This window comes from Scophthalmus maximus, chromosome 12, assembly GCF_022379125.1.
Source record: "Scophthalmus maximus strain ysfricsl-2021 chromosome 12, ASM2237912v1, whole genome shotgun sequence".
Taxonomy (NCBI): domain Eukaryota; kingdom Metazoa; phylum Chordata; class Actinopteri; order Pleuronectiformes; family Scophthalmidae; genus Scophthalmus; species Scophthalmus maximus.
The window spans coordinates 4,099,467-4,123,817 of NC_061526.1; the positions used below are offsets into that span (position 1 = coordinate 4,099,467).

A 24,351-nucleotide genomic window follows, 5' to 3' on the forward strand; every position below is an offset into this window, starting at 1 on the left:
TTGCCAGCAGGTCAGCAGTGAGTCCAAGAAACAAAAAAGGGTACTGTACGTACCCGAGGAGTAACACAAAAGCACCACAAATAGTTTCTTAGATTTCAGCCAAATGCAATTACGCTGAAACTGAAATGGATGTAAAAAAAAAAGAAGAAAAAACACCAATTATATCGCCGCATTAACTTTATGTCAGCTGGGGACTTGTGTGTGACCGGTTAATTCCGATATTATTTCCAACATGCTTCGTCATACAAAATGCGTCAACTCGAGCCTTAATTTTCTCATTCGGATGCGGGCAAGTAAACAGGAAATGAGTTTAGATGGCGGGGAGAGGGCGGAAGTCGCTGGGGAATGCCGCGAAATTATTGATACAGCAGTTTTGCCAATTCACAGTATTCTGCATTAATGGGAACTCGGCCCGGGGAAGGTCTGAGATTTTTTCCGTTAATGGAGTGCCTCATGCCTCATCCCGCACAACACGGGGCGTCCGAGTGTTCATCTTCCATTAGGAATTACTGCCGCTGAAACAACCGCTCCGCCCTAAATTCAATATCACGTTTTATATTACAGGCAAAGTCATCATGGGGAAATCAGCGGCGCCTCGCATATTACTTGATTCAAGCTCAATTCAATCTTAACTGGGTCTCTGAAGCTGAAACTTTACGCCCAACCCGTAACTCATGCTTCACTGGCATCGGTCACAGCTCCAGTCCACTTGATGGCGTTTACTATTCGTGTCACAATCTGTGATTTAATGTCAAGTCTTATTTATGACCCCATCGATATGTCTCAATAAACATGGACTACACAGCCCCATAAATTTTCCTCAATGTCACACTCTCCTTTATCCTTCATGTTCCTTGACAAAGGTTGTACCTAAATGGTAAGCAGTCTTTATTTATGTCTGTAGGGACCGATTCCCATTTACAATTAGGTCTTTAAAATAAACTGCCTGATTGTTTAACTATTTGGAGTAATTCTGTGACCCTTATCCATGTGAATACATTTGCGGAGACTCCTTTCTAACAAGATCCTGCTGCAGAGCTCTGGTCCTGGGGAAAAACTACTACGCCGGTGAGTGCACAAGCCCTGGAGGGGACAACAAGCCTCATATATCAATTTCTGAATAATACATTAGTCAATTAATTCAGAATTTTTGCTCACACTGCCCTGGTCCCAAAAGATCTCCTGTGCAATGATATATAACCATTATGTATGTTCATGTAGTTAATTTGTTCGCTCAGAATTTAAGTGATAAATATCATTTGTTTTTATAATTTGCAGTTTATTTTTGCCCTGGGAAACAGTGGTTGAAAATAAAGGTCAACTCAATTGTTGTGCAGTTTTGGCCTTTTTTGGGGGGGGGCCATTTCCGCAATTGAGAATGAACCCTCAAATTCAACTTTTCAGGAAACACTTATGTCAGATTTACCCGCACATGTATCTATTGTCATAAATCAGTTAATGTCGTGTTCATGTTAAAGTCGGTGACACTATATAAACAGACATATACAGCATTAGGTGTGGCGTCATTGATTATCAGAAGGAAACTTACCAGTAACCCTCGGTTCGTAAGGTGGACAAAAGTGGACCAAGAACAACTGAAAGAGAATGAACGCACAAAGTGCAAAAGTCTGAATGTTTTAAATGAAATGTAGTATTGTGACCAGTGTTTGGTCTCTGCTGCTGCCGTTTTCTCAAACTAAAGGAGATGAACAAAAGCTAAATAAGCATTTTTTTTTATAATCTTTTACTGTGTTAGAGTGATTTAGACGCTCATTTAAAACCTACTGATATCTACCGTTTTTAAAGGTCAGATCACTTAGCAGTAAAAAATGGTTGTACTTGTGTACAACATGTGTCATGTCATTAATGATACTTGCAGTGGTATTATATTCTTGCTGCGTAACATTTTAATGTATAACCTTGGGGTTTATGAAGTCTACCTAACCTTTTTCATACCGGATAGAATTTTTTTTTTGTACGGATATTTTATACGCTGAATAGTAAAAAGAAATCCAGCCTCCCCCCAAAGACCGTGTATATGTTGTAATTTTATGTGCAGATTTTCCTCATTACTCCCATGCTGCCACAGATGGCAGGGGAAGCGATAATTGGATTTTCGGAATCTCTTGAAAGAACCAAAGAAAATGAAAATCTGGTACGGTCTTCTGAATGCAACAGTTCAGAGACATCTGATTAGCTGTCGGTGAACAATTCAAAGCGTCCCTGCTGCGGCCTCTCCGCTGCACACCTTGTAGTTCCTGTCCCAGATCTGGTGCACATCCTGCCGCATTGTGAGCGCCCGTGGGCTCACACTGTGGGCTTCACCAGATTTCCCTGTTTGTGACATCTGTGTAAATTGCAGGAGGCTTTTGATGTCTGAGACACAATTTCGAATCAAATTCTATCAAGACCAAAGTGACAGAAATGGGATATGGCTTGAAAAGCAATGAGATTAAAAAAGGGCCTCGTCCTGATGTTCCTGTGACAAACGCGTCGTAAGATTTGATAAACTGCGCTGAATAATCCCCCCTGTATTCTATAATGTCTTTATCCACCTTGCATTTGCACAGATGGGTACTGGAAATGTGACGGAGATTCCCTCAAGATAAAGGTCATTACAAAGTCATTATAAACCAGATTGAAAACTTCACCGTCAGGTAATAATTATATCTGCTGTTTTCCATCCACCGGAACCTCTTCTTTAAACAAATCTCGAGTAATAATTAGAACATCAATTGCAATTTATATGAGGACTCCCATGAAGAACGCAACGAATCCCCAAGCGTGAGCGTACATATGGAAGGCATTGGCCGCGTTGTTAATGGATGCATGAAAATAAGAGTGAAAACCCCCGAGGCCATCCAGCATCCACTGTTCCACAGCTCCTTAATTACTTGGAAGGCTGAAAGTTAGCAGACGGACCGGGCGAGACAAATGAGTCCCTTAATCATGACCTACAAAGCTCTGTTTATCAGCAGGGGAACCTTGTCACGTGATGTCGGCAGCAGAGCCATTCAGAAAGTGACCCAGAATACCTGACAACGTGGTCACAACGTAGTTCAACGGCACAGTTAGAACGGGAAGACGGTTAACTTGATATTTCTACTTTAGATTAACTGATTTGACCTCCGAAACAGGACGGCTGAGTGGTTCAGGGTGAGTTGATGTCTTCTGTGTGGACTGGTCAAGGTGTTCCAGTTTCCTCCACAACCCCCCCGAACACATGCACGTCGCAAAGACGGCAATTCCTCCGGAGGTTTCGATGTATTTTCGTTTGTTCTAGTCCTGTAATACTCTGACAACATGCCCACGGGGGATACGTTCGACAAAAACTCTAAAAATAACCTGCATATTGGACGTTAAGTTAAGTTAAGGAGAGCTACATTAGCAACAGTTGTCGCATTGAAATTATGATAATATACACAACTAATTACCAATAGTAATACTGGTAATCCCGGTTGGATTATCTTTTTAATCAACGTAATGAGAAAGTTAATTAACATTGGATTGGCATCCGATAGGGCGGGATTTCACACAGCACAGATGAATATTCCCTACTCCCTTAGTGTGTTACAGTGGCAAACCACAGAATGCAAAATGGCATCATGGTAAATATCACTATGTGCATCCATTTTTCAGATTTTTGCATGTATTACCTAGATGAGCAACTGAGGTCATGTGATGACACAAATTAAAAGTTGAAAATGTTTGTCCCAGGAGGGTTAGCTTTACAAACAGCTCTCGAGTCCTACACTGCAAGGTACTTTTTTTATAGTTTGACTTTCAAACCAACTTTGAGGAGGCATTGTAAGACGCTTGATAGTGAAGAAAGTAAAGAAAATAGTCACTGTTCAGAACTAATCCGACTTCAGGATTGTCTTAAAGGCCATGAAGGCCTGTAACTGCTTGTTCCAAAAAAATCTGACAAAACTGAAGTTACTGCACTGGGACCCTCAGAAGAAAAAAACAAACATCTGGTCACTTGGGCTGGCCTTACCTTGGCCTGCAGATCTTACGCAAAGGAACCTTGGAGTAATTTCTGACCAGGACCAAGGACTGGCAGATAAAACCAGTCTTCCTTCTTCTACTTGTGCGATATTAGCACTCCGTCTCAACAGGATGAAGAAAAACCAGTCTATCGGGATGTGCCAGTAACTCTGTGAAAAGGCCTCCAGTGACGACATTATCTCCTCTGCGCCGGCTCCCTGTTAAAAACCCAGAACGGGATTCAAAATCCCTCTCCTTACATACGAAGCTCTTAATGACCAAAGCTCCATCGTATCTTAAAGAGCTCACAGTACCTCATAGAGTCTTGCTCTTAAAGCGCAGGCGTTCACTGTCCAAGAGTGGAATAATATCTTGTAAGCATGATGCTGGAAGTATTGATAACCCTGATCTTTGACAGAACCAGTCTGACTGCTTGAATACAACAGTATATACAGATGTTCACCATCTCTCTCTTTTTTATCTCCCCTGCCTTTAGACTTTATCCCCCTTTTCTCTCCTCTCAACGCAGCCAGGTCTGTCGGCGGCTTCTTCCTGTCGCCAACTGTTGGGTTTCTCTCTACGATGTTGAAAAGGTCCTGACCCAGCTCTGTAAAGTGCTTAAAGATATGGGATGCTGTGATTTGGTGATATACGGTTACATTTCAATCGAATTGAACGTGCAAAAGGTGTATCCGTGGTAAAAAAAATTTATACTGGAATCCAAATAACCCCATAATCAGCTCAAAGTCTAACGGACACAAATGTAAATTTGTACATTTGTGAACACAACAGGATGAAATCGGATCAGACGGAATTTTAAAGAATATCTGGCTACAGTGAACTCAGTGGATGATTTAAGACAACTTCTTTGTATTAAATGACTCAAACCACATTTTCTCCTTTAAAACAACATCTCCGGTAAACTACTCCAACAGAATAATCCCCACAAAAACTGCCAAGAGCTTTAACACCAGCTATTGTGTGGCCTGCACACACCGAGTGTCGAGTTGAAGTGTTCAACAATCAAAGGCTTGTTGACATCATACAGTTACCACATATATTATACACATTGGTCACCATTTTCAATTTGGACAGGATAAGCTGATTTCGCAACTGCTTAGGCTTCCAGCTCAGTCCTCTTATTTTCCACTTCCCCTCGGTCCGGAACGAATTGTTTTCATTAGCCTGATCAATGCGGCTGTTAATGGAAACACAGGGTTTTGCTGCTATCGTCGGTGCCATAAGGTGATGGGCGGATTTCCGAGTCAATAAAGTGAATGTCAGTCCACTCTGGCTGCAAGCTAATTCCACTGAAGACGGCGCTAAACCGGGGGGGGGGGGGGGGGGGGGGGTTGTCTCGCTGCTGGTCATCTACCAGCAGGAACGGGAGCAAGACCCGAGAGGCCGCAGTTCACAACTGCTCCGCTGGATTAATTAAAGAGATTGACTTGCCAATCAGCGGCAAACTTTTATCGACGTAACTCTGAGGCCGTCGTTCTAATTGTAGAGTAGCCAGGTTTTCCATGCGCAGTCTTCAAATCAGCCTGTCCTCTGCAGTTCTAAGGTGAAGCACACCTCGCATTTAAGAGCTTTGTTGCCGTTCAGTGTTGGAAAACCCATTGTCAGGGATTTCACATTGTTCGTAGCCTCTGGAGAGCAGCTATTATTCCTGCACCTGCCTCGACTGTGCCTGTTATCTCTGCAAATCCTCACTCTGAAGCCCTGAGTGCTTCCTGCAAAAGGTCTACTGAAGGCGGAAGGGGTTCGTTTTAACAAAAATAGATGGCTGGGAGAAGGCATACAGTATGTGTTCATATACAGTATTTGCCAATAAGTTTTGACGCCCGCTCTTCTCTTCTGATGGGGAGGGATTTGGAGTTTTTTGACTTTGGTGCCGTTTCATCCTGAAGGTCATTGTTTATCAAGAAACCTCATGCATAATATAATGACCACCCTCACACAGCCAGTGTCAGGATAGGTGGGCACTGGTAAATAATTCAGCAGCGTAGATAAGAACAAGTCAAGGTCTACGTATGTGTGGAGGGACTGATGAGACCGAAGTGTCCCGGATTGAAACTTTGTTATTACACATTAATCGGAACTACCACTGATAACGGTTTGCAGATTTAAATTGCTAATGTTGCACGATTATCATGGAAAAAACTACAATCAGGCTGTGACCAGGACAAAAGCTTTACTCAGCAGAAAGAGCAGCGAATGTCTTCATATGCATGAGAACGAGCAGAGCTAAAATACAACAGACTGGCTCCAATCTTCGTGGGTGACATTGCAGTGAACACACACAGTACAGTATGCAAAGACCATGGATATGAGGATCCCTCTCATTGACCCCCGCTGACCTTGAGTCATCGCAGACATTTCAGTCTCAGGAATATTTTGATTTGATAGAAGGTTGCAAGCATGAAAACAGTGAAAATATTGGGTTTGAATACTTCCCTCAGAGTAATGTGACTTCTGTAAAGACACAGTCAGTCAGTATGGAATAAAATTATGTTTTTTCAAGCTCCTTTAATAGGGAATAAAAAGAAAAAACTGGATATTACAGGGTTAAATTTAGAATTAAGGAAAGAAGGGCACGTAAACAAGACTACGAGTCTACAGCCCAGAGAGGGACATGAATATCGGAACCAAACGTTTCACGCTGAACCAAACAACCTCATGTTGTAGATGACGTAACATCACGTTTCCACCACGAAGTTAGCTGGAAAACTTCTGTAGTGTCAGTCCTTCAAAACAAAAGAGCGCCACCGTCTCTCGTAGTTGATTAGTTGAAGTCGATTGGAGAAGAGGCAGAGATACCAGTGTCTCCACTAACAGGAGGCGCCTCGGCGATGCCGTAAAAGCCACAAGACATGTGACGCGTAGTTCGAGTCAAGCACGCGTCGATCAAATACCTCTGGAGAAGCAGATGGTTGCCCAAAGAGGTTTGAACGAAGGCACAATGCACACCTTCGTGACCAGAATGATGCCCATTCTCATTCATTTCCCCGCTCTTTGGTGTGAATGCGACCGTGTTGCCAGGCTCTCGACGCACACTTCTATCACAGCAGAGTGGAAACCGAGAGGACTTCTGATTAGCGAGCGTCTGTGATCAAGTTTTAGGTGTGTGTGTGTGTGTGTGTGTGACGGGTGCGCTGGCCGACTGCGGCCTCGCACGTCTGCAGCTGGCAGGCCAACACTCCCCATTAGCACGGGGGGGGGGGGGGAACTAGCTGACGGAGCACAGTTAGGCCGAGAGCCACCGCGCCATCTGGGAGGCTGATAGGGAGGTAAAGGGCATTTGTGGTATTGTGCTCCCAGAAGATCGAGGCTGGAAGAGAAATTGAAACGGCTGTGATGTATCGTGACACGTATTCAATTTGGCTCCACGGAATGCGAATGATAGGCGGGGAAGGAGTGGTGGATGACGAAAACGCGACGAACACAAACAGTCTGCTGGATTGACAAATGAAGCGCGTTATCTCCAAGGTGGCAGTATTCGAATCTTGTATGTTTCTACGGGAGCCCGGAGCGGACCGAGCAAATACTGGCTCGAGAGAAGGACTTTCATCTTCACCTGAAGGCAAACATGCCACAAAATGCTGCGCATCGACTCAATTAATTACACAAGATTAAGTCTGAGAAGTGTCACACGTGCGTTAAATCAAGGATAATCCACAAAAGATCCAGCTTTGACAGCTTACTGCGATGGCGAATGTTGGACGGCGTTAACGCTAGCCAAGTTACTCTGTTGAAAGGAAATTCATTTGACAAATACAGAGAGAAGACATACTTGCGGAGTCACGTCTACATTACTACATGTCCCATATGCGTGGTGAGCCAGCTTATTTAGTCCCTCTTCTTTTCTGTCGCTACATGCTCCAGTTGCAGAGACTCATCAGAATCTCCTCAGACTGCTACGCAGATGATGCACTGATGTAACTCAATTAAAAAGCGGTCGACAGGAAATTGAAGGCTGGTTGGCTCATATTTGACTTCAATTACATGGGGCCAAGGAGATCCTACTCTTGGACCCCCCACAATCATACCATGGTTATTGTCCAGAAACTCTAAACCTTCCGTCCACATCAGACCACACGCTCACCTCATTTTCATGTCAAGCTTTTTCCCCAACTCAGTGTCAGCTCCAGAATCTTTCATTGAAAGGAACCTTCCTGCACCGATGTCATCCAGGCTGGACTTCTGTAACTCCCTCTACCTGGAAATCCCTGCAGGACGCGGTACAACTAGTTGAAAACTCGAAACAAGACCATATGAGCCCCAATCCCTGTACGTCTTCTCACTGGTTCTCCGATCACTTCAGGATAAACTTCAATATCTCCCCATGGCCTCATCACCCTCACATATCTCAGTATTAATCCCTTACGGCACCATCAGACCACTCAGGTCCTCGCACCATGGCATGTGCCTTCTTCACAAGCCAGGGATTTTTTCCTTTCACAATATTGTTTATTCTGCTTGATTGTTTCAACATATACTCTACGTTAGTCCAAGTGTAGCACTTTGGCTTAGGACCAGTTTTGCTTTTAAAGTTGCTATATATAGCACCCTTGAATTGGATTCTACAGTTCTTGTTATGCAAACTTCATGCGGCACATATTTTGTCATCACCTATCCATTCAGAAAAGTGATCACTGATCATGATCGAAGGCTGCTAACTCTGCGGTGCTCAGTGCTTAATGCATGCGTCTAGTCAAATTAGATGTTTAGCGGAATGAAATTTATTTCCAGTGCGGGGCCACTGTGGCTCATGGGCTGCTGGGGAAGGAGGACAGCTGGAGGCGATGCAAGGGGATAGCTGGACTCCAAGGAACTGCCTCCTAACAGAACCAACGCTGCTCGCGCACTGATTTTTTAAAATTCCTGTTGATTCATAAACCCAATAACAATAATTTGTTATCTAGATGGAAATGTTTTTCACGGACAAGAGATAGTCACATGTAATTATGTTATTTTTTTTCTTCCCGTTTCTCTCCGTCTGTATAGGAAACCCGTGACAGGACATGTCCTCACCCTAAGGTCCTCCAAAGGAATAATTAAATTTGATTGGCTGTGGAGAGATGTTGCATACTGAAAGTATACGCAGGAGCCCTCTGTCTGCTTGGGATGAGTCAAGCTGTAAATCATGCACAGGGGGCCGAGACATCGCCTTGGTCTCTGACGTGCACCCAGCCCCTTATCCAGGCAGCTGTTGATTCCACCGAGCAAAACACAAGGTCCACTCGATAACCAAACTGTGTCACCCGTTGGTTTCAGTGACAACTCAGGGCCTTAGATACTGATCCTGTCACGGTGCTGCGGAGTGACGTGCAACTTTAAGAGTACAGCACTGACCCCAAGTGATGGATGAGTCAGAAACAGTTATCATGCAGTATTCATAAGCTCCACAATTATGGCAGTCTGTACTCTGACATATTCATTTAACAATTATAACGCGGCTTGATAGTGAAGACGCTGTTAAATAAATCCCAACTTATTCAAGCAAAAGTACATGGGGCCAGAGACTGTCTTATAAAACAAGCGACACCAAATGTCTGACGTTTCTCAGGCCACATATTGACAACTTTGAAAACTCAATCTGCTGGTGAAGACACTAAAATGCTGCTGAACGCTCCAGACAAACAGAAAAATATCACTTTTATCAGTATTATTATTTGCAAGTTGTTTGTTATATATTTGTCCACAACAAAGTGCCAAAGGTGTTTCGGTTATTTTGGCCAACATTTAGAATCCCTGCACTGACATAAACATCTTACAAACTACTCAAAAGTGTCCAAGAACTGACAAAACAGTTTTTCTGCAGCTGTCAAATCCTATCACACTGTAATTTATAATCGGCCAGATGGAGTTTGCCCACTTATGGAATTACTGATGCTCAAATTCCCATTGTTGTCTTGTGAGAACAATGAGAACATCTTGTCCATGAATAAAACGCGATGACACCCTGCAATTCCTCAATTCTTTGACAGCTGGGTAAACGTCATCAAAAGCCCATGAACAGTTGCTTAACGGACCTGGTGGGTGTGATTGCTTTGAAAATGGAATAAGTTAGTTCTTACTGGACAAAATCATTGACACACTTCACTTTTGTGCAAACAACACGGCCACAATATGACGCCTCACACAGTCGCAAAACAAAACCTGAGCATTATAATCCTCACTGAATTATTCCAGAGATTATTCGATTCAGCAGGTGTTTGTGTTATTGTGCCCGGTCGCTGTAAGCATGAACAGTCAAACAATGAGACAGGTTCTGAACAAAGCCCCCAGGTTTAGTTGAAAATGGTCAGAACTATGAAAAAATAAAAGATGACTGCGACGCGAACTGGGAATCAGTTTTAGATCGAGTCGATCAATTTCCAATCGCAGGACAGAATGTTGCACCGCGGCTCCATTAAGTTGAACCTAAAGAGCCATAATGGCGTGACAGGATCCACAAGATAATGTACTTTATATGAAGATGATTACATTAGCATCGACGACATAATAATCTCAGGTTTTAATGGGTGTAATATTTATTCTGCAGCTGCTCACACTGTCTTATTGATAGAGGAGGCTTTCCCCATTTTCCTCAAGTAAATGATCCAGTTATGAGCCTCTGATTGACTGTCTTTTGGCACCGGAGATTTATAGCCTCCTCGTGCACTGTGGGGAATGAAATAACGGCCGTACAGTCCCTATAACGGTACTGTACTATGCATATTAACTGTATGCACCCTGGAAAGTAAGAAAATGAAGATACAATATGATTTATCACATTAATAATGTACGAAGTATATCAATTTCTCACTGTCTCGTACATTACACATGAAAGCTGTGTTTAGATTCATGGAGTGATTATTTTTTCTATTTTTTTTTAAATTTTTTAATTAAAAACAATGCCATTATTAGACTACCGTAGCCCTCTGACCAGCAGGTGTTCATGGCAACAACCTGCTTTTCTTCCAAACTGTTGCAAAGTCAACTTTGAATATGAAACATGTTGATACTTTTGACAATGAAAAGTTGACCGTGCGTAAATTTGACATTATTGTCATATCAAAGGTCAAGCTTATTTGGCAAATTGTACGACAAGCAACTGAGAAACTGTGAAAATTATCAAGTGATCAACATGTGTTTTATCATGGTGGTCTTTTGTTGTTGCAGATTCATTATACACCCACATATAAAAATGAGTCATCACTACATACTTAGCTACTGAAAACACCACATGTGCTCTGACCATCTGATGACCACGTTGTGTCTGAATCCACCACCGCAAGTGTCCAATAAAGCAACTGTAACCTTGATTATCGATTTAACACTTGTACTCACAAAGAAACAGCCAGAATTGAGATGTTGTGAGAATAAGAGCCGTCATAACGCTGCCATCTAGTGAGAGAGGAATGATGTTACACACAACCAGTCCGTCAGGAGTCAAGTGTCACAGGTCACCTCTGTGGTCGTGGCCATAAACAGCATCTTTGTCTTTTAAGGAAATATTTTATAGTGTAATAGTAACATAACTAGTAAAGTGAGTTCATGACTAGTAAACATGGGACTGAAATCTGAACCATGATTCATAAAATATAATATCTGGCTGTCATTTTCTTCAATAATAGTTTGACTTTTCATTGGGAAATTTCCACATATAATGTTTTTTCCATCTTCTTCTAGGCTCTTATTGATTCATACAAGGTGTTGCTGCCCTCTGCTGGTGGATTGCAATGACTTTTTTCTTTCTTTCTGTAATGATAAACACAATGTACTTGTTTTTAAGAATATATGTTCAACTCTTGGATTGCAGGAGTTTAAATAATGGTGTTTGCGTGCCCTCTTCTTCACTCACTTTTTTGTTTGTATTAATGGTTTTCAGCTGGGTTCGTGTTCCTCTGGCTCATTACTTTTCCTGCCGGCACAGATAAAACTTTTAATCCAAAATCAAACCAGGAAGTGTGTGATAGCTTTCTCAATCAAGGATTTTTTTCCCACCCTTTTCTACCATTATACCACATGACGTGGTATAATGATGTGAACCAGAATAACATTCATCACGAACAGCCAGCATACATGAAAGTCTTTTTCTTTTTCACACATTAGACTGAACCAGCACATTACAGTAAGTGGATTTTAAGGCTCCATGCAGCCTTGAAAAACAGCTCCAGGCTCCACAGAGACCCGCCTCTCCACCTCCCTCAGAAACTACTTCAAATTAATGACTTTCCTTTCATGTCAGAGAATCAGAATTATTATCAGCAGTGGTGCAATTTCCAAACCAAAAGGTGTCCATTGGCCATTTCCAACAAATATCCCCCCCCCATCCAGTTTTTCTAACTGGGAACACATGGGCATCAAATAAAAACAGCTTCATGCTTCATGCGTGATGAACTTTACAACTCGGCCTGTTTATTGTATCCAAGACATGACTTGTCTGCTTGTAACTGTGTAGAGTACACTGAATTTTCGCCTTATTTCTATAATTTTCACGTGTCAGAGGTTGAGCACAGAAAGCAAAGTCAGATGTTTGGAGAACGATGAGCTGCAGAAATCAAACTGGTGTGTTTTTATAAATCTGCAGACTCTTTTCATTGTCTGATACAGTGCGCGTGTGTGTGTGTGTGTGTGTAAAAATATTTATTTTGTGATATGCACCTGACCAGTTATGAGTTTAAGATTTCTTCTTTTTTCTACTTCACTGTTGTATTGTTAAAAAATATTTTTTTTTTCCTAAACGTAAAAAGTAAGTAGCTCATGTTTGAAAAACAAACAAAGCCTGACCTGAATTATTCCCTAACAATAAATTGTTGATATGATTTTTTATTTTATTTTTTATTTTGGGTTTTGTCTTGTTATTTTATGTTTTTTTATTTTCATTTAATTTTTTAAACCCTTTGAAACCCAAGTACTACAGAAATAAACTTTAACTAATGAATTATCATCATTATTATTATTATAAAAATGTGTTTGGCTTCGTTTAAATATGGGGGAAATAATGAAATGAGAAACATTTACTAAACACGTGGGAAGAGATTATTGTCCCGTGCATTAACTCGTTCTCTTGGACAAACCGTGGAGTGAATAAAGGCACCAGGGTTCAACGACTTTTCACTTTCCACGTAATTTTCATTACGAAAAAAACAAAACAAAAACAGGATTTTGTTTTATCGATTAAGTCCGCCTCCCTCTTAATTCTTTTGAAACATATAATAAATAAATAAATATGTTTTCTTGTTGATGCTCCGACTTCGTGAAATATTCAACTTTGAGAAACGTATAAGGTTAATACGTCTTCTATATGAAATAATAACCAGTTCAGACTCAATATGCGTTTCACTTCAATTTATTTCCCTTTTATGTTTTCTCTGATATGAGGTTTGGGCACAGGAGACTTTGTTGGTTTAAAACACTGGTTGCATCATTTGAAAAAAATGTGTTACTATACAAAAAAAGTTGCATACTGATAAAAAGAAAAAGGAGTCATTTCTAAAAAATAATCGGTTCAATGTTTTAATGCAGGGGTGCAATTAACGACTGAATATCGCAGCAGCGGCTTTGTATTAAAAAACAATAATGATAAACAAAACAGACATCTCAAAACGTTTGAACTCGTTCCCTTCACAAAGGAAATGTTGAAGATAGAACACGTTTAAATTACAGCTCTGCTCCCAAAAACTTTAAAATAACGGTTTAACTTCCGCCCCTCCGCCTGCGGTTGTTGTCCAAATGTCATTTTAAATGTGGCTTAACATAAAAAAAAATAGTTTCAACCACCCAAGTGCCATAGATATGAATTTCATAATATATATATATATATATATATATATATATATATATATATATTGCAGGTTGGATGCCCCGGGGGCAGCCGCCATGCGTGTGCGCATGTATGTATGTGCACTATAAATACGGGGAATTGCGTGACAAGAGGCGGGAAAACAGGAGTTTGCGGTGAAAACGAGTCCCGCAGGGCAAACAACGTGCACTCTCCCTCATCCCTCCTGCCCCGAACATGTACGTTTAATAATCACACGGGATGGAGACGCAGCTCAGACCAGGCCGCGGGGAGCGGAGATATATCATAGATCCAAGATCGACACTGATTTTAATGAAAGAGAGAGGGGGGGTGGGGAAAATACAACATTTCTATTGAGGAAAAGACGAAAAACAACAGAGAAAATGTCTTTATAGACTCTACGTGTTTCCTATATGCTAACCAACTATGTATTATTGGCCGTAGTAGTAGTAGTAGTAGTACAAGTTGTAGTATCATTCAGTTGATGATGTTAAAGAACTGTATTTAATTTGTGTCCTATGTAGATTTGAATTAAAGTTTCCACTATTAACTTAATCTTTTTAACGAAAGAGAGAGAGAGAAAAAAAACAACATGAGTTTTTTATGGAGGAAAAAGCAGAAAACAGCAGAAGAAATGTATTTATAGACTATGTTTTCTATAGGCTGAAAAAATCATAATGTAATAAACTAATCCAATTCAATTAGTAGTAGTATAAGTATTAGTAGTAGTTGTTGTTGTAGTATTAGTAGTATTTAGTTGATGATGTTAAGGAGATGTATTTACATTTTTGTACTTTTCCACAGATTTTTTTTACCTTATAGATTACTTAACTTAACATAACTTTACTATTCAATCAGTGTTTAATGGAGGTAAAAACAGAAAACAAAGGAAATGTTTTCATATACTCTTTATGTATTCTATAGACTTAAATAATCATAATAATAGTAAAATGTATACAATCATCCTATTAATATTATATTAGTAGTAGTTTCATTCAGTTGATGCAATATTCTGTACTATGTAGATTTGAATAAATGTTTCAACTTTTTTTAACCTTGTGGATTAACTATATTTTGTTTACATTATTTTTACTCAGGCTTTTATCTAACACAATAAACTGTGGACTTCTTCTAAAACTTTCCAAATGTTTGGTGAAATTTCATAATACTTTTTCCCAATTAAAAATGTCAGGGTAAATGATGATAATGAGAGCTTTTACAAGTTAACACAACAACAGACAGAATTATTATTAAAAAACGTGTCGTTCATATGGCAACTTTCCTCATTAAATGTAATTCTGCTGCAGCAGCAGCAGCAGGAGGAGGAGGAATCCCACAGGCAGCTCTAATAGCTCATGTGTACTCCCCAGCTTTCCTTCAGGGCCATGATTTATTGAAAAATATGGACCAGGCATATAAGCTAATATGACAGAAGTGCTTTGACCTCGGATGGGGAAAGGGGGGGGGGGGGGCGGCGTCGATGCACTCTCTATGGACATCAGCTGCTACCTTGAGTGGACCTCGCCTCCCTCACACGCAATTCCCCTCGCTGAGGGTCTTGCGGCTCCATGTCGTCCGCCCTTTTTTCTGCTTTTCACAACTAACCGATTTTATTTAAGTGTGCGTGTTAAAAGATGAAACGTCCCGGGGTCAGATGGAGTGTGTGTGCTCGGGACTAAATGTTTAGGACACGCAGCGCGAAGGCGGTTTATTTTTAGCCATATGTCTACTGGAAGAAGTTTTGGAAACCTTTAAAAGTTAGAATATCATGTTGTCTGGCTGAAATCCCCCCCCCCCCGCCAAAAAAGGTGACATTTGACCCCAGTTCCTTGCACAGCTAAAGACATTAGTGGTATCACAAGGAGGTTGATGTTCTCCCATTGATCTGATGTCCCATAAGCCTTGGTATTTGTGCAGGGCCTGTAATCCGTCAGAAGTGCCCCGTCTTTCCCACCCTCCCCCGAGGGAATAAAACCTGTTTCCTGTGTAGGTGTTTATTGTACCTGCACGGTTAATCTCGTGTGACTAACCTCGATCGCTTTAACGTGCATGGGAGAGGGACAATGATCAGTGTAGTGTTTCTCCAAACTTGCTTTTTGCAAAAGGAACGATGATATGTCCTTAACATGGATGCAAAACTTCATTTGGCCCATTTGAAATGTGTTATTATGTGTATTTCTTGTAAAGGGGGAAAAGCTTGCTTGTTCTCCTTCAGGCATACAGAGAAAGGGAGTGTGGATGTGTGGCATTAGGCCATAATGTGGTTAAAATATCTAGCCCTCTCCTCCTTTGTACTGAACTGACAAGCTGGCTCTAACAGGGGTTAATTTGCCGTTCAGGGGTTAAACAAACAGGCATTAATAGTTTATTCCGGCCCAAGACCTAAATTTGTTTTCCTTTTGAGGCTTGAGAGACAAAAATTCAAACTCGCAAAAAACTAAAAAACACAACAAAGTTGTTTTTGTTCGCAGGCTTTTGTGCGAGGCTGCAGAAGCTTTTGCAATAAACCAAACGGCTCTCAGAACGCGCCCGCTTTGTCCCAGTGAATTGGGCTCCGGGTGCAGTGGGTCGAGGGCTAATGGGGATTAGGCGGGAGAAGTATGTGTCAGTTTCGATGGTCGTAATCTGGAGTGTTCTTTTTGGAGTTTTTCTGAGCAGGTATAAAATGCAGATTAAGGAGCATTTTCGGATAAGTGACAGCAGGAGCCCGGAGGTCCGCCTTCACGCAGGGTCCGACGCTGACCTCTCCGACGTAAAGCGCCGGAGAAATGGCAGGTTTAAAATCCCATCTGATGAACGTCGCTCTTTGACCGAGAGAGACGAAGAAAAGGCGAGGTTGAAGATCGTCAATAGCTCCACGCTCTATGTGGCATTAAGGGGCCTTCTGGTTGGCTGCCTCCATTAAGGTCGACCTAAGATGTCTGGACCTCGCTGACCTCATATACACCATTGCATTCTGGGCCATGGCTTTGACCTCAGTCGCTTGCAATCGCCACAGTGGCCCATTATAGTGCCAGAAATAATGATGTGGAGGATTCCCCGGTATATATACGCGGGGATTCTCGTCATTACATATGAGAAGACAAACATATACACTGTTAATGACACCGGATTATAGAATCCCATCTGGATTGGACTCGCGGTGGTTTTGCTGAGGATGAGCTGGCATCAGGAAATCAAAGTAATCAGCAGGAGAGGCTGCATATGACGACTTAACAAAAAGAGGAATAACGATAATAATGAGAGCTACTGTTGTATTAAGAACTCAAACTAGAAAATAATAACTCAGAGCGAATATGAGAACGTGAGTGAAGTGCATTTTTATGCATTTCAATCTAAACTTAAAACTTTTACTCCACCACATTTACCTGGCAGCTATAACCTACACAAGTTACTCTGCAAATTTCACTTTTACATTAAAAACATATGGTTATGTTATTAAAATTGATATATTTAATACAGATCTAACTGCATTAGTTTGTTAAATATATTGGGCCAAAACATTAAAATTCTGCTTGTACATGACTGCAGAATATCAATGGAATTATATACATATATAACTGTTCATATATATACATACATATATATTGATACAGTGCACCTGACCGGGGCTATTCTGCCGAAAAACTACTTACTTTTGATTTTGCATTCTTCTGTAAATTTTCTAAAGTGAAATTGTAATGGGGAGACTTTTTAAACTGTGATATTTAAGCAAAGGATCTACTTCCTTCTTCCACCACCTCAAATCATGGTGGAAATAATCTTAACTCAGAGGAAATAGTGCAAAAAAATTAGTCTGAATGATCAATTTTTTTGCGTTTAGTTGCAATGAATTAAGACACATTAGTGTGCAAGTACCAGTAAGTAGTTCTTCTCCCCAGTGTTCATTCTGCTGGTAATTCAGAGGTTAAGTTCCTTGCTGCGTCAGCCTCGTAAAGCTGCGGTGCCATCTTGAATTAAGAGATCTTGAACATGCCTCCGCGCAACGCTTCACAATGAGGCGAGACAGGACAGGAAGTGTGGTGTTCGTGTTGCTGTTGGCAGAGTGGCATGAGATCATTTTCTACTTTTCCCTTAAACTGACACAAAAACATGTCTGTCTGAATTATTGTTGGGGCAAAACAAAAACAAAAAAATCTATCCTGCATCTTTAAAAAAAAAAACAACAGTACACGCACATCTCAGCTTCTCCAGAAGACTTCATGCAAGTGTGTGTAAAAATGAACCCTCCTCAATTATTTCCTGCCCATAAAATAGTGTGATTAATATGATATTAACAAGTACTAGAACATGTACAGAATCTTACACCAATAGAAATCTATAAACGCTTTCTCAAACTTTTATTCTCTCATCTGTTAAATATTCTTCAGTTGTCTTTCAAGATATCTCCAAGTAATTTTTCTAATCAAAAACATTCTGGAAGTTAAATTCTTTATGGGTCACCAACATGTTCAACCTGCCTTTTTCTTTATTTTAAGGCCCTTAAAAACTTATTTTATTAAACATCTTCTTGGGATAAAACATGCACACATTACGTTTTGCTAAAGTTATAACAGTTTTGGTTATTGCACTTGAGAGATTCATATTTTTGTTTTGTTTCGGTTTTGGGTAGGCTTGCATGGGACTTTATTTTGGAAATGGTATGTCACCTACTTCCGTGCACCTAATCTGACCACACCCACACAAATCTTATGAAACAGATGAATCGAGTCAAATGCTTAATAATTAATAAACTCTATGAAGATGTTTTTTAAAGGATAACTGTTTATCATTTAATTGTGATATAATGGTAAAGAATAATATTTCAAATATTTAGAGGCTTTAAGGAGTCATTAACCAAAAAGTTTGGAAAGCGTCTTTTAAAGTTTTTTAATCCTGCGCGCAAAATTATTGAATGCAAATGCCCGTTCATCACTTAATTTATTCATCTATTTTTTTTATTCAAACTGCTGTAGACATGATCCTTCTCTCAACCGTGACCACAAACATGAAATGAACAAGTTTTGCAGTTTTTAAAATTTCCACTATTCTTCTCAATATCCTGCACGTGAATCACAAATATTAGCTTTTACTACAAACCACACTGCCTGCGTGTACTACGGTTACAGAATATATAACAGTGATGAATCATGTTTTTAACTTTGTCAAGTCTGTTTATAAGTTGGGAGTTTCGTGTAAAATGTCTGCGCTGCACCACTCACACCAGAATCTGGAGTAATAGGTTGATAGGTTATTACCAAGCAAAGAGGCTTTTGCAAAGTCAATTTAGTGGCACGGTGAAGAACAATTGTGAGCAAATCTTCTGAGAACACAAACGGTTTGTTGTTCTCTGCCTCTCGTCACTGCTCACTGGTCCGCACGGGGGATTTATTGCACGACTCTCTGCTCACGTTCCATCTTTCTCATACGTTCAACTCCTATTTACTGAAGTGTTGTGAGGTACCTGTTAGACAGCAAACAGTCGCTTCATCAGCGTGCGGCCAGAAAAATGTCCGGCCCGGAATGTCCTGAGCGTTAGTTAAAGCTACAGATGAAAGTAAGCTTTTCATGGTGTTTAAATCCTATTACAACTCCAAACGCAGTGCTGTTTTACACTCCGGCGTTCACGGTTTCCAAGCTGACTAAATATTTTTCCACCTTCAGTATTAATCAACTCATTTTTAAGCTGGAACACACTGTCAGTCCATGTAAGGACATTTAACAGGGGCCCGTTGCAAGAAGAAAAGAAAAATATAAAATTCTCCACAGATTAATCTATACACTTTTAGGTCTCACACAAATTTCTTCACCCTGGTGAGATGCTTTGGTTTAAGCCTGTTAGTGTGAAAATGACACAGTATATTGACGCCTGTGCTGGACACTGATTGGTCCTTTAAGCACTACAGGGGGGGGGGGAATTACTAGAATTACTAGTCCCGGAGCAAGAGGATGTTCAAACTGTGGATGCCTGTGGGTGTATCCTGGTTAATTTGAAATCGCACATTTGCAAACGAGCAAGCAGACAAAAAGAAGTTGCAAATTAGGTTGTACTTTACATAATTTATTTATTTTTTTTACATTTTTCTTGATGCAAGTGAAGAACCAAGCATTTAAAGGCCACGCGCTCAAAATATGTCTTGCTTTTTGTTGCTACCGTTTGACACTAGAAGAGAGTTTGAAGGTTGTTTTCACATTCATCTGCTGAAGCAGGAAAAAGTTTCTCTGTGCTCAACTTAAATATATCACAGTTTGAGATGAGTACAGACGAGCACGAGCAGAATTTTGTGACGTCACAACTGGTTTAGAAGTCAAAATGCAACTTATTAAAAACAAAAAAAGTATGGAATGTATACGCTGAGAATGGACAGTGATGTGACAGACTGTATCCTGTTGTGAAACTTTTGGAATTAGAAGCATTCGCATTTTCATGAAGTATATATTTTCTTTTAGTGTGGACATAATCAAACTTGTTTTTTTAAATATAAATATTATATTTATTAATGTCCTTAAAACATGTCTGCAGGATTTTTGAATAAAACATTAATCAAACACAGATTTTGAAGCATATGTTCAGCTATTAGACGACAATGTATAGACGTTTACAAAACTCAACTATAAACTATCGAAGACTTTTGCACTGGTTTCACTCTCTGTATTCCAAATACCAAAGAAAAGAAATTGATATGCAGAAATAATTCAAAACCCTAAGAATCTGTTAATCACCTGACAAAGTATTGATCATTGTTCAACTATTGTCGTAACAATAATTACTATTATTCCAATATTTCAGGCTTTCTTAACCTCTATCATCGAGAACCCTCTGTTTTATCACTAATGAAAAACGCAAAGTAATAGAAATGTGTTTAATTAATGCGAGTGATAAAACAGTAAATTATCCAAAAGCATGCCTTTCGTTGTTATGGCGCGAGAAAGAAGGGCATACAAAAAAAATAAGAGTGTGACGGAAATATAATTGTGCAAAGTGAATATAAAGTGTGCATGGACCGATGTAACCAATAGGCGGTACTGTGCCATTCTCCATGAAGCTCTCTCCATCTCCAGCCCCGGGGACAAACACTGTATCTCTGCTGTGCTTTGCTCCCTAATTGACCTAAATACAGCATCACCGGTCCCTCAAGACAGACCACTGCCACACAGCCGACAAGAACGACGCAGCAGAGCGATACGGGCACGGGGGGTTTTCTGTTTTTCTGGAGTAATTCCTCTTCGCTATAGTTTTTGCATTTTTGTCCGGATCTCTCACGACTGAGGCTTGAGCTCTATTGTCGCTCTCATGACTCGCGTCGCAGAGGTTTACGCGGAGCAGGACGCACTCCTTGCTGGAAACAAGACACATTCCCGGTTATGATTTTATAATATTCAGAGCTGGGAGCTTGGTTTTTTTAAAAAAAAAAAAGGTATAAAGAGGGAGAACCTGGGGGGAGGAAGGCAAAATGCTGGACGACAAAGCGCCGACATCGAAGCTCGGGGCTCCGTCGAGAGGTTCGTCTTTTTACATTGAGAATTTGCTGGCGACTACACACAGAGGGGCTTCGGCCGAGGAGCGGGTGGAGACCCCGGGCGTCAGAGTTGCCGTCCACGGCCCGGTGCTGCGTCCGGGACTGGAAACGAGACGAGTGGACGACGACGACGGAGCGCTGAACTGGAGACGGACACCGCCAAACGCGGAGCACGGCACCTCAAGAAGTGAGTGTCCGTATATGGATGGTTTCATCGGCTGATTAAAAAAAAAAAAAAAAGGTTCTGAAATCAACAAACGGTCGTTTTTGATTTGGCCTGTAGGTAACCTCGCTCACCGGCTGGATAAGGAGGATTAAGAGCCGCTGACCGGGGTCGTGGCAACACGTTTAAGCTGATCCAACAAATCGGCGCCTTGGAAAATTATCACTCTGATACAATGACTTACGTCAAACCCAAAAGCCACCGCATCCCGCGCGCGTAAAAGTCTGAAGTCACCACGTGGATCAGACAGCAGAAGGGCATGCTGCCCACTTTTATTCATTTCTCGTAAAACACGTCACACGTGGCCCTTCGGTGCGTCTCTTGCTTCCGTGCGTAAAAACACTCCAACTCCCCCATGTATCGGTCTTACACGAGCCAGTACTGTTTTAGCATCCACACAACAACCTCACCATGTTGTTTCAAGCAGGGAGTTCATGCTTATTTATAATCTTGGAAAATAACAGGAAGTTCTAATGTGCGTAATTCCCCACTGGTCAAACGGCGTCCTTATAGTTTAGGACACAGTATGTGGGATGATTAAAAGGGGAGTTTTCTTTTCTTCCCCCTCGTTATCCCTCGCAGGTCCACGCAGCGACCGGGAGTCCCCAGCTTGTAGGCGGCGGACGGAGGAGAACGACGAAGAGGAGGAAAAGGGGGGAGAGAGTTTGACGGATGAGAGAGAGGACGACGCGCCCTCCTCCTGCTGTGACCCAGGTGAGGCCAAAGCAAACAACCCCCCGCTGCATCCTAAAAAAAAAGTCCACCTTGGGCTTTGTGGAAAGCAAAAGCAGGGCGTGCGTTATGACGCATGCGCCCTGCTTATGAGCCCTTGATGACAGGCTGCAGACTTTAACTGGTTGTCTGTCTCTATTTCCTTTAGGCAGTGGGATGAATAAGATATCTTTTGTAGTTGGGTTTCATCCATAAATCAATATATTAGTTGTTTTCTCAAGTTTTCTTTACAGCAGAGATGTAGCTAAGAATTCCTGGGCCCATGTAGAAGAAAACTACTTTGGAACCTTTTGGTTTTTATAAAAAAAACAAAAAAAAAAACCCGTCTTTCTTTTCCTTCTCTCAGATGGCACAAAAGCGACGCGAAAGAAGAAGACCCGCACCGTGTTCAGCCGCAGTCAGGTCTTCCAGCTGGAGTCCACCTTCGACCTGAAACGCTACCTGAGCAGCTCGGAGCGGGCGGGGCTGGCAGCCGCGCTGCAGCTCACCGAGACCCAGGTGAAGATCTGGTTCCAGAACCGCAGGAACAAGTGGAAGAGGCAGATCGCAGAGGACGTGGAGGCCGGCGGCGCGGCCGTCCGACCCTACGCCGCTGCGCAGAGGCTCGTCAGAGTTCCCGCGCTGTATCGCGAGACCGGCCTGCCCCAAGTGTCGCCCTTGTCCGTCGGCTTCCCTAATGCGATTAACTACCCATTGACTCACTTCACTCATCCAGTGTCATTCGTCTCACCACAGATGACTGGACTGGTGTGACTTTAAGGGCGCAAGAGCAACGCAGCGGCTTGCGACTCTTTTGGACAATTCGTCAAATGAAAATGCTGCAAAAGTGGTTGTTTTAGTTCCAATTCAGATTCTGTGAAGTCAAAATTACTGCTCAAGCACAAGGAAGGACTCGTCCTGTGACTTCCCAGAAGCAACTTTAAGAAATACAGTCAGAGTTACAGTGGATCCTCTCGATCCTTCTTTCTGCAGCTTCTCAAATATCTTCAAACCAAAACAATTTCTCCAGGATAACTGTGCTTTTTTCAATCAATGTCCTGCAAGACTTACAGTAATATCAATGAGGGATGTGCCCGGCCTCTTGAAGCTGCCCACAACAGTGTCCTCAGGCCTACATGGACGACACGTAACGCAAGACTATACACGGAATAAAAACATGGTTCTATTTTTGCGGTTGTTTTTCCACAATTGTTTGGACGACCCACATAAATATGGGAACAATTAAGGGGTCAAAAATATTTCGAGCTTGTGGAATAATGTTTTCAGACGCCGTTTACAAACTTGTGTTTGCATTTCAGCCTTATGTGTGACAAAATTTGCATTAGAAATAAAAGCTTTGGAATATGTTGTTAAAGAGAACATTTGGGAATGCTGCAATAAAAATGTATGGAGAAATTACACAGAGAAAAAAAATTGCTTTTGTGAACATCTGAATACAGATAGAAAGCATGCAACTGTGAAACTCAAAGTTCCCGCACTGTGTGTGACATTGAAGTCACATTCATACACACATCTTTTTTATAAGTAAGAATGTTGGCTCTGCTTTGATGGCAAAATGTGTAACCACACAGTCCAAAATGTGTAACCACACAGTGCAATGCAAACAAACTTTTGTCACCGGTCTTCAAACTCTTTCTCAACATTATTTAACAAGCTCCAAATATTTATTTGAGGCCTATGAACAAATTTTGGGAGATATTGTGCTCCGAACATTTGGACCATTTGGACAAACGGAAGAAGAAATATGCAATGCGTAGAAACTGGATTATTCAAAAAAGGCATTTTTGGTGTTTGTGACTTTCTAGCAATACCCTGATCTTTGGAATGTTTTTATTTAAGAGGATTATAATACTGACTTTTGTACACCCACATGTTCACGTGTGAATAAAATGTATGCACAAATTGTTTAGTGGTTCTCTTGCTGAGAAAATAAGACGATAATAGCCAGTTTACTGTAGAAAGGAGTGTGTTGGATTGACGAGCACACTTGAATCAGATACAGGATGAGAGAAATGACACACACACACACACACACACACACACACACACACACACACACACACACACACACACACACACACACACACACACACACACACACACACACACACACACAC

The 24,351-nt window shown here is 41.3% G+C and overlaps 1 protein-coding gene and 1 long non-coding RNA gene across 4 annotated transcripts in view; one reads left to right on the forward strand and one right to left on the reverse strand.

Annotated features, from left to right (window-relative positions):
* LOC118319041 overlaps positions 1 to 24,351 on the reverse strand; it is an 85,166-nt gene that overhangs the window by 34,537 nt on the left and 26,278 nt on the right. The gene's annotated exons all lie outside the window — the stretch shown is intronic.
* LOC118319034 (homeobox protein HMX1-like) lies at positions 20,901 to 24,270 on the forward strand. Its single transcript, XM_035649097.2, has 3 exons — positions 20,901 to 21,466; positions 22,085 to 22,216; positions 22,581 to 24,270. The coding sequence occupies exons 1-3, from the start codon at positions 21,214 to 21,216 to the stop codon at positions 22,985 to 22,987; spliced, it is 792 nt and encodes a 263-aa protein (XP_035504990.2). The 5' UTR covers positions 20,901 to 21,213; the 3' UTR covers positions 22,988 to 24,270.